The 10413-nt window shown below is 43.9% G+C and overlaps 1 protein-coding gene across 2 annotated transcripts; it reads right to left on the bottom strand.

Annotated features, from left to right (window-relative positions):
- Positions 1-1461: 1461 nt before the first annotated feature.
- On the bottom strand, positions 1462-7481 carry ATP5MC1 (ATP synthase membrane subunit c locus 1). 2 transcript variants are annotated; one of them, XM_044444723.1, is made up of 5 exons: positions 7392-7481; positions 5274-5322; positions 4259-4336; positions 3132-3307; positions 1462-1695 (listed from the first exon to the last, which is right to left on the bottom strand). In XM_044444723.1, the coding sequence occupies exons 2-5, from the start codon at positions 5310-5312 to the stop codon at positions 1581-1583; spliced, it is 408 nt and encodes a 135-aa protein (XP_044300658.1). In that variant the 5' UTR covers positions 5313-5322; positions 7392-7481; the 3' UTR covers positions 1462-1580. The 2 variants fall into 2 exon arrangements, with proteins under 2 accessions (XP_044300658.1, XP_044300657.1); XM_044444722.1 differs by having other exon boundaries at positions 7312-7398.
- Between the last annotated feature and the right edge of the window lie 2932 nt (positions 7482-10413).

The following is a 10413-nucleotide window of genomic DNA, read 5'->3' as shown; positions in this document are numbered from 1 at the left end:
GGCGCGCCATCACACTGCCCTAGCCTGGCCGGGGTGACTGGACTTGGCATGCCTCGGTCGGGAATGGGGTCCAATTTTAGGAGGATTTTTGGGATTGTTTTGCTCTTATCCGTCTCCTCTGTGCTCCAAAGAAATTATCCATTCCAGGAAAGTTCTGGAAGTCACTGTCCTGAGTCCATTAGTAGTTTCACCTTGTAAGACCTGTCGTCATCGCCACTCCCTAATAGTAGACGCACGGGCTGAGAACCAACAGTAGAGGCTGTCGAGGGGGAGGCCTCAGAAGTGAAACTCTGGGGAAACGAGGGAGGAATCCACGTCCTCGGAAAAACCTGGGTTTTGCAGTAGTAGTTCAAAACAAAGTGATTATATGTCGTATCCCTGCAGTGTTGGGTTACTGACAGGACAATTGAAAAAGCATGTATGTTGGTGGGTCCAGCCTAATGAAGCATTGAGACATGAGGCAGCAAGAATACATTATAACATTTTGTTACAGGCTCCATTTGCCTCTGATAAAGTGGTTTATTATTATTTTTAATGCCCAACGAACTTCTAACTGCTTTTGAGTTCAACTCCATTAACTAGTAAGAGCTAATACAGGAAACTTTTTTACCCTACATAAAAATGCCAAAGCTTACCAAATATTAGCCAGATGGCAAGGAAGACTATTTGAGGATAGAGTTGGCAGGAAGTGGGATCTCATAGCCTGCACTGTATGAGCAGTGAGGAGTAACACTTCCGACACAAGGGCTGGGACCTATCCTGAAATATGAATTCTTCATCGCTAAGCAAAGCAGATGAGCATATCTGAAGAGAAAGAAAACTGTTTTCCATGAATGCTTGAAACCAGGTCTAAACCACACTACTGAACTCCAGTTCCAAGTACAGGGGAACACTAGGAGCTGGGAATTGTGCAACATTTTGTTGCAGTTACCCTTGTTTTACATTTCCTTCACTGTGACTTAAAAATGGCACTGGTGACTTACCATGTTTAGAAAAGTCTTGTCCCACGCATGAGGTGTACTCATTTACATATCAATTTCCCAAATTAGGAAAGGAGTTCGCAAAAGCTTTTACCCTGTGAACCTGACCAGTCTCAGAGGAGAGATACAGTTTATGAAGCCCCAGCAAGGCAAAACTTGCTTGAGTGATATTTGTACTCATTATCAGAGTTCATATGACGCAGCTCCCTGGCATGCAACTTTGGTACTGGGTGCAGTATAGATCTGGTAACACAAAACCAATTTCTTCACATCCTTCAAGCAGGCCACAGAGTAGTTCACTTTAGGAGACTCCTCCAATTGTCTGAGCCAGCAGTGGCACTGATGGTGCACTCTTTTTTTACCAACAGTATTTATGGTTGTTCACAGAAGGAATCCATTATCGATTGATTTTGAAAGACAGACATTTCTATCCATTCCCCTATACCTAGAATGTGCAAATCAAAGGAGGAGGCAAAACAAAAAACTTGAATCTTATTTATTTAGAGAAAGTTTGTTTAAATGTGTGAACACCCTGGGCAAGGGAGGCAGGCTCAAACCAGAGAGGACAGAGACAGCAGCTGCAGCATGGTTCCAAGGCTTTCACATGGCGAACAAAATGAGGAATGCCACCATCAAACAGAACAGCCCCATGGCCTCCGAAAGGGCAAAACCCAGGATAGCATAAGAAAACAGCTGCTGCTTAAGGGATGGGTTCCTGTAAGTGGAAAACAAGATCTGTAAGGTCAAATCCAATTAGCTACTTCAAAATAAAAGACTGCAAAATGTTAAGTAGCATAGCCACAGATAGATCAATTATGACTCAGTGTAAGTTATTGGGGTGGGGTACCTGTAGCCCTCCAGAAGCTAAGCAACTACAACATCTATGAACAGAAGCAATGCTGGCTGGGGCTGATGGGAGTTGGAGTTTAACACCTGGAGGGCCACAGGTTCCCCACTCAGGTTTTCAGGTGTAAGGGCTATTAACTAATTTAAAAATAGCTTTGTTCACTGCTTGAGACTCTGCAATCACAGAAAAAAGACTGCTTTACACACAGGGAACCATACACTTCATCCTAAAATCCTGGACATCTCTGTGGATTCTGGAAAGAGTGGACAAGAAAGTAAACGAGCTGGGTGGAAGTGAAAATTAATTTTTCTTTGATTTGGACCCATTAAAACATGAGATGTAAATTCTATCTGAATCTATGAATCAGCTGAATGACATGACAGTTCCTTGTGACTTTACCTGTCAAGGCTGCTGTGCTGTGCCTGGCTCCTGTGGGCACCATTTCTTCATGACACCCTCACATGCCCAGTGTGCTGTTGCTTGTCATGTGAACCCATGCAGCAGGGGTTCAACTTAAAAGCAGCCACGGGTTGTTTTAAGATTGTCTAATTGTCAAGCAGCCCCTGCCACCTGGGCTCATGTGACACGGGAAGCTGGGCCCCTTCAGGCATGGTGCAGAAATGGTGCCTGGCATGGCGCAGCAACTCCCACAGGCAAATTAAGCCATGAGGGGCTACTGTGTGAGTCAGTTCATTATGCCTAAAGAACTGCAAAAATCCACTGCCTGAAGGCAAGCATGGAAAACATCTTGGAGCTCTGTCTGACCTTGAAAGAGACATGCACTGTCTTCTCTCCCAATGAAGCCCCTGCACCTTAGGTGGAAGCAGCCGCCGTCGCCTAAGAAAAGACTCAGTGCAATGATGTCTAGCAGCCCAAACAGACTGAAAATTGCTTTTTTAGCATAACAGATTGTCTTGACAGTGTAAAGACAGTATCACAGCAGGCGGGAGCACCATGTGTTGGCTGCATATTGACAATTCTGTTTTGGTAGTGAATTTTCACGAGGAGCTTTGAACCTTTGGTTTTTCCCTTTGGTTTGGGAAAAACATTTATACAGCTCAACAAGACACCTGACAAACATAAGCCACTTGGGACTCAGTAGTCTCCCTACTGTAGCTTTCCCTGGCTGGGGTCTCCCATGTTGCCTCTCAAAACAAATTCTTACCAGCTGGGGTATATTTTTTGGTCAAAGTCTTACCTGTTGGGGCTTGATCAAAAGTCTTGACCAAAAAATCCCCAACAATACAAAAAGTCTGAACTGCCTACTGAAATAAAGCAGAAATGCCTGTTTCAAGCCGGTTTACCTGGCAAAACCGATGATTAAACTGCCAAACACTGTCCCAATGCCAGCTCCTGAGCCGGCTACCCCCACTGTAGCTGCCCCAGCACCAATGAATTTAGCAGCCGTATCAATGTCATGGGAGACGGCACTAGTTTGGAATTCCCGGTAAGCCAGCTGACGATTTGAAATGCCGAAGAGCTGTGGAGAAAGCAAGTAGTTAATATTTTGGGGCTCAACAGTTCAAATCTCCATATAATTTTCCCTTCACAAGACCATTTCATCAAGTTGTGCCCAGACAAGAGCTAACCCGCAACTACTCTCATGCTTCTTTTATCCTGACTTCCCTTAACAACAGCTTCCCTTTCTTATCCCATTTGTCTGCAGCACTGAGACCCACCTGAAGATTGGCTGAACTCCTTTGGAATCTCCCAACCCACAGTCTGAGAATCACTGGGTTAGGAACATACCTACAAGAGGGGTTGTGGCAAAGAAGATGAGAGAGATGGACAATTAGAACCTTACTGGTTGCTTGCAAGTTTCTAAGCCAGGTGTGAGGGATTTGTGGGCTTCCAGATTTTGTTAGACTCAAGCTCCTATCAGCCCCTGCCAGCATGGCCAATGGTCAGTGAGAATGAGAGTGGGATCTACATATGGTGCCTGTGTTTAGGTATGCCTACCATACATACAGGGAATATTAATCTTGCTATTCCCCAATTAGGTAGGCAGTAAAAGAGAATTCTAAAAAAAGCTATTCAAAATAACTTCTAGCACAGGAAATTAATATAATGTGGGTTGAAAGGTGAAGGAAGAGCAGCTGAGAAGAATTCTGACAATTGAGTTAGGCCAATTTTTCAATCTTTGCAGCATGGGAAAGTTGAATCAAATAGAGAAGAAAATTTGCCTTAGCAGTATGTGCCTGAAAGAAACTTTTGACTCTGCTGGGTTTCCACTTGTGATATTAACTCAGTGAGTAAGGTGTGTGCAGTTGTACATGTAAAATATATATGTACATGTACTTCTAGGGTCCTTCTGCTGGTATTTGTTTTTGTATGTTAGCTATTTTCAGTTTCTTTTGAAGGGAAGCATGTGATACAAGCAAACACAGACATGAAAAAGACAGCAATATAGTGTCATGCTGTTTATTCTTACCTGCACAGACTGAGGTTCTGGCCTGCTGAATATAGACAGGGAAGCTGGCCTGGTCAGAGCTCGGGAACAGCAGCGAAACTAGGGAGAAAAACATTTGATTCATATTAGAATCTAAGTAATTGCTCTATGCTGCTAGTACTCTCTAATCTGACTGCCAGTGGCTCTAAGGACTCAAACATTTTTCTTAACCTTCCTGTTTGAGAACCTTAAGATGCCAGCAATTTAACATGGACTAGAAAACATGTTCTCCACTGCTGAGCCATGTTATGACATACTTTTGCTTCAGCAACTCCAAAATAAGAAAAGGTGACATTGTCTGGGCCTTTTAGCTTAGAAAAAGGCAAGTATGGGAGGCATGATAGAGATAAAATTATACATGATATGGAGAAAGTGGTTACATTTTTCATCTCATACAATACTAGTTCCTGGGGTTATCCAATGAAGCTGAGTACTGGGAGATTCAGACAGACAGATGGAAGTATTTCTTCACACAGTACATGGTTAAACCACAGAATTCCCTAAGTAGAGACGGACAGCTTTAAAGGGGAAGAGACAAACTTGTGAAGAATCAGGTTATTATTGATGACTACTTGTCATAATTGCTCTATCTTACTTCCAGACAGCCTCAGAAGTAATAAGCCTCTCATTGCCAACTGCAAGGAAGCACAAGTGGGAGGATGCTATTGCATTCATGTCCTGCACATGGACCTTCCAGACACATCTGACTGACTACTGTGAAAACAGACCACTGACTGACTCTTAATTTTCCCTCTGTAAAATGGGCATATTAGTGACCTATCTCACAGGGCTGCTGCAAGGAAGAATAAGCTAAGGAACATGAAGCATTAAAATCACACACTACTTCTGGGTATTCAAAGATAGGCTAGACATGCACATGGTGGGCATGTCCTGAGTGGAGCCAGCTGGAGCCAAGGGTCAGACTAGATGGCCAGAGAGACCCCTTCTGTTTCTATGTTTCTCCTTTTAAAGCACCTATAAGTCAAAATTTCCTTACCAAAGCTGGCGAAGCCAAGAGAGCTACTGGAGTCTGCATTCTGATTATCCTGAATAAAGGGGGAAAAGCCATGTTTACATACACAAACACACATACCTTACTCACTGAGTTAAAGGAGAAAGCCCACTCTATGACAAATATGCCATTCTTAAAGAACAATAATTTTTCCTTATTCATTTATCACCTCTATTTCTGGTATAATTTTTCTATAGGAGCTTTTACATAATGTCAATCCAAAACTGAATGGGGAGATCAAGTTAGTCTTGAACGAATATTGTTAATGAAGGATCCAGTTATTCAACAAAGAGTACAGAACCAGATATGAGAGCTAGTAGTTGTGCAATACTGACCCCCAGCTGCAGAAGGACACAAGGTGACAGACATAAGAACTATTATGGGAAGGACAGATGAACTTTATTCTATGTTAGGCTAATACAAACTTCCTCCTCCCCTTACATAAGTCAAGCACTTTGCTGGAGCCAAGGAAAACGGTATATGACCCTACCATTAAACTAAGACCGCCTAAGGGAAAAACTCAACACACATCTCTACTAATTAACAACTAAGGAAAACACAATCAGGCCATGTGGCTTGAAGGGCATTAGCCACTCTTTCAGGACCATAGTACTCTCCTTGCAAAACTTAATTTACAAGGAACCCCAGTAAACAACAAAGTCCTTTCCTCCACCCCTTCACAAGCTCCTGAAGGCCTTGCCCAGTATTTTGTTAACTCCTTCAGCCAATGGGACACACCCTAACTTTCTGCAAAAAGCATCTTAACACACCTTCTTCTCCATCTTTATTTTAATTGATTCTCTACATCTAAAGACCCCCTATTTTATTAATATTAGATAATGCCCTTTGAATAATGTTCTGCTATACAAACTGATTTTTCATCCTGCCTTATCTCCACATGCTTTCTCTAGTCTGCTTCCATTCATTTGCCTCACCCAAAATGGTACTCCCAAAATGTAACATACTGCTTTCTTCCCCCACCATAGCCAAGTAGAAATTCCCTCATTTACTCGCTTTAATCTACATTACACGTCACTATCTCAGCCAAATCAAATAGCACTCAGTTCTCCCTAACTTTAGCATATACCATTGCCCGAAAGTCAACTTGCAGTCATGCCCTTTTCAGCACTTATAGGTGACCCCTCTCCACCTCCAATCATCCTTTGGGCTTAATTTTAGATGATGGCCTACAAAGCCTTAGATCAGCTGCAATGTCCTACCACAGCCTCCAACAGAAGTCCCTAAAATATACCATCCACTTTCTAAAATAGTTCCACAAGGATTAGAGAGCTTTCCCTCATCTTTAGTGACAAATTCCAGAGATGAAATCATGTTAGCTTGTTCAGACAATACAGCAACTCTTGCACAACCTTAAAGATAAGCAGATATATAGTGCCAGAAACTCCCTGGCTCTAGAGCTCAAAACCCACAGGAGCTTATACCACAGTAAGTAGACAACCCAATTCATTATTTACTCATAAGTCAGCCCCACTATGATTAAGAGGTTTACTCTCAAGGTTCCAGTGTAGCCTTCCCCGACCTGGTGCTGATGGAGGGATTTGGAGAATTGTGCTACAACACATCTGGGGAGTAGCCAGTTGGGAAAAACTGCCCTAATATTTTATAATTCATCTTAAGGGTGCTGAGGTGAGAACTAGTTCGTGTCTTAGATTGAAGCCTGAATCTGTCAGGCTCCACAAGACAGCTCATCTCTGGAGTTTCCTTCCTTGGGATTCGCCAAAGCAGGGAACCTCTACAGTAGCTGGAAACAGCGGGAGGCCTCCTCCCTCCACCTCCCTCCACCTCCCAATCAAGCTGTTCTTTGCCGGCCAGAGCCAAGAAGACAATGGGGGGTAAGATAAAGACCGGGTCTTTCTGTTCCCTCTCTGCATCTGCTTCTGCACATCCCTCACCCCCAAGACTCAGCGGGCTCTCCCCCTTCTGCATGAGCTCCGCACCCCACCACACCCGCTGCCTGCCTTTGGCAGCCCCTCTTGCAGGGCTCCCCTCCCCGCAAACCTACAGAGAAGAGCGGCTGCAGGAACCCTCGAAGTCGCGGCTCTCCAGCCCAGGCACCGCCAAGCCCCTCCCGCCCTCGCTCACCTTGCCAGTGTTCCACAGCGTCCTCCGCTCCTATTGGCCACCGCGACGCAAAGAACGCTACCCGGCCAAACCCCGGTGGCTCACGGGACGCAGGCCTCTTTGTTGCAAGCCATTGGCTTCCCTTCCGCGCGCTCCTACGCCCCTGCTCTCGGATTGGGCAGCTCCTGAGGGCTTGCGGCTCGCCTATTGGCCAGCTGGATGTTTCAGCTCCCGGGAGCGACCCATAGAATGCGTCAGAGGATGAAGGGCGGAGGGGATTGATCATGTGTTCTTTCTCGGCCGGTCGTGTGACGTTATAGGTCACTCGAAAGCTCGGAGGGGGCGGGGCTTCTCGTGACGCAGAGGAAGCTCCGGCCGCTCCTGGCCTCTGTCTCGCGAGTGCAAGCGATGCGCTTCCGTGCCTGCTTTGCTGGGATCGGTTGTCTGGCGTGCGTGTTCGGCGCTGGCTGGCTTAGTATCTATCGCTCGATCATTGTAACTTTTGATGGCAGCTGGCTGCTGAGTGTGAGAAACTGACTCCGTTGAAAAGCATCGCTTGTGAATTGATAGGGACGTTTTACTGGTGGTGTCAGAACCTACTCACGGGCAAAAGGTCACTGGTTGCTGGAATCCTCAAGCGAGGATCACGCATGTGTAAATCAGACTGTGCGGCACAATCGTGCGCATGTTCACTTCGAGGAAAATCGAATGTCGTACAATGGAATTTATTCTGTAGTTAGGATTTTAGACTTACGGCGCGATCCTATGCATGTTAAGACCGAGGAAAAGATCTACAACTCCCATCATGTCTCAGGAAGTTCAATATGTGTGAGATTGTGCTCATAGTAATGTAAATATGTCAACTTTGCATGGTAATGTGCAGAATGTTTTCACATAAGTAGACATCAGTGTAGGCGAAACAATGCTACTACTACTGGCTGACCGTTTTTTAGTCCGATTTGTTGGTTAACACTCAACAAGATTGTTTGATCAATATTCGCCTCTAGTTAAGTTGGGTGACTTTCTGAGAGTTGATAATCTCTTTTTAAATGGTGCATTTATCTGAGCTTGAACATCAACTGCGGAAACAAGGTAGAGACACAGAAAAAGCGATTAATAGTGCAATCTTATTTTTCTTCTCAGAACTAAGGCACAATTAATTAAATGGCACTTAGTCCTAGATACACGTTAGGATTGTAGCAGAGGAGTTTTCAGTTCAGAGTCGGAGCTGGGAGTTGGCTAAAGCATCTGTATTTTAGCCAGTTCTTTTCAATTTACAAATGATAAGGAGTCAGGAATAAGGTGAGCAAGTTTGCAGGTGACAACGAATTATTTAGGGATTATGAAGAGCTTAAAAAATGGTCAGGAGCAGGATCCTCCAAACTGGGTGAATAGACAGTAAAATGGAAGTTCAGTGGAAGCAACTGTAGTCATTCACATTGAAGAAAAATATCCCAACTTCATATGTATATGTCTCAAACCTCAACTTTTGTGGGTTTAACTTTTGCAGATTTGATTATTTGCAACTTTGCCATCAATAATTAAATGGGACAGGGGAAGAGTTTTGCAGCCTACTGCAGAGAGACATGATAGAAGTAGAAATATCCTCACAATACTGGATTTTGAAGTGGAAGATTCAGGACAGATGAAAGGAAGTACTGCACACAGAGCAAAGTGCGCTCAGCAAATGCCTTTGTGCACATCTGCACCGCCCCTGTTCATAATTCTCTCCCCATCACCAGCAAAATTATATACCAGAAGAGACCACTTCAGAAAGGGATTAGATGAATTTATGGGGTATAAGGCTATCAATAGCTCCTAGTCAGATGGTTATGGACAGTATTACCTTGAGTATATGTTTCTATATTCCTGTTTCTGGAGAACAGAAGCAGGAGGGTGCTAGTGGACCCTCATGTCCTGCTATGAACTTCCCATTAGGGCATCTAGTTGGTCACTGTGTGAACAGACTGCTGGACTTAATTGGTCTTTGATTTGATTCACTGGGTCTTTTACATGCTTTTTTTTGGGGGGGGGGTACCAATTCTGCCTAGTGAGTCTGCTTCCTTATAGGAGTAATTGTCTCCAGTTATGCTATGCTTTTTTCTGTGTGTATAAACAAAGTAAATACACCATAAGTCTCCATTCTCTTTTGCAAAGAAAAAGAACATTGTCTTGTGGAAGAGGGTAGGATGTAATAGATGAAGCACCTCTCAGAGTGGTTCAGACATTATAAGAATGACATCAGAGGCACAAGTCCTTTGTGCTTGTTGCCCAAAGGGCCAGTTATAAAGAGCTGATGAGCAACCATAAGATTTGCGAAGAATTTGCACTTCTACCCCTCATGGATCTCTCTTCAAACTTTTCCACAGTGAATGGTCAGATTCTAATACTTCCTGAAGTATCTCTTAGGACTTCACTACATGAAGCTTTCAACACCACTTCTGCTTCCAGATTCCAAGGCTTTTATTTCTCTACCTTTCTAGATATTCCATTATGCAAACACAAGTTGGCAGTGTGGTATAGTGGAATTGTAGAATACAGGAACTAGTCAGCATGATTTATTTTTGTATTTTAATGTAAGCCATCTAGAGATTCCGTCTGGATTAGTGGGCAAATAAATGATATCTAAATAATACCAGACCTTGCTAGATCTTGAAAAAATACCTGTGGAAATGGTTGCGCAGCATGGGAGGGACCTTGAAGAAGGATAGCATTATGGAAAACTCTCACAAACTACCAAGCGTGAGAAATAATGAGCACAAGTTAAATGCTTGATGTAGAGAAGCCATTAAGATGGGTGGAGGGGGGGCAAAGTCACTTTACACCAAGGGGCAGCAACCCAAGGTCTGTGGGTGCATTTATGCTTGAATGTGCCCCCCTGACCTCCCCATCCAGTTTCTCCACCCTCCCCACTTAGAATTTCTTCCTTCCTTGTTCTTGCACTTTTTCTTCTAACTTGAGAAGGCAGTCTAGTGGTTGGGTAAGAGGAGGGACGACACTAGATTTATACACAAAATCCTATTGACTGGATGTATTGGAACCT

Source organism: Varanus komodoensis, unplaced genomic scaffold (genome assembly GCF_004798865.1).
Source record: "Varanus komodoensis strain SLA01 unplaced genomic scaffold, ASM479886v1 scaffold45, whole genome shotgun sequence".
NCBI classification, from domain to species: Eukaryota; Metazoa; Chordata; class Lepidosauria; order Squamata; family Varanidae; genus Varanus; species Varanus komodoensis.
Note: the sequence above shows the minus strand (reverse complement) of the source record. Positions and strands in the feature narration are given on the sequence as shown.

What these genes read in the sequence shown, in the direction of transcription:
- ATP5MC1 (XM_044444723.1), bottom strand. Translation starts at nt 5,312, where the DNA reads ATGCAGACTCCAGTAGCTCTCTTGGCTTCGCCAGCTTTG. An exon ending in TCTTGGCTTCGCCAGCTTTG is followed by an intron (nt 4,337 to 5,273) that starts GTAAGGAAATTT and finishes TTTTCTCCCTAG; the next exon opens with TTTCGCTGCTGTTCCCGAGC. An exon ending in TTAATCATCGGTTTTGCCAG is followed by an intron (nt 1,696 to 3,131) that starts GTAAACCGGCTT and finishes TTCCACTTACAG; the next exon opens with GAACCCATCCCTTAAGCAGC.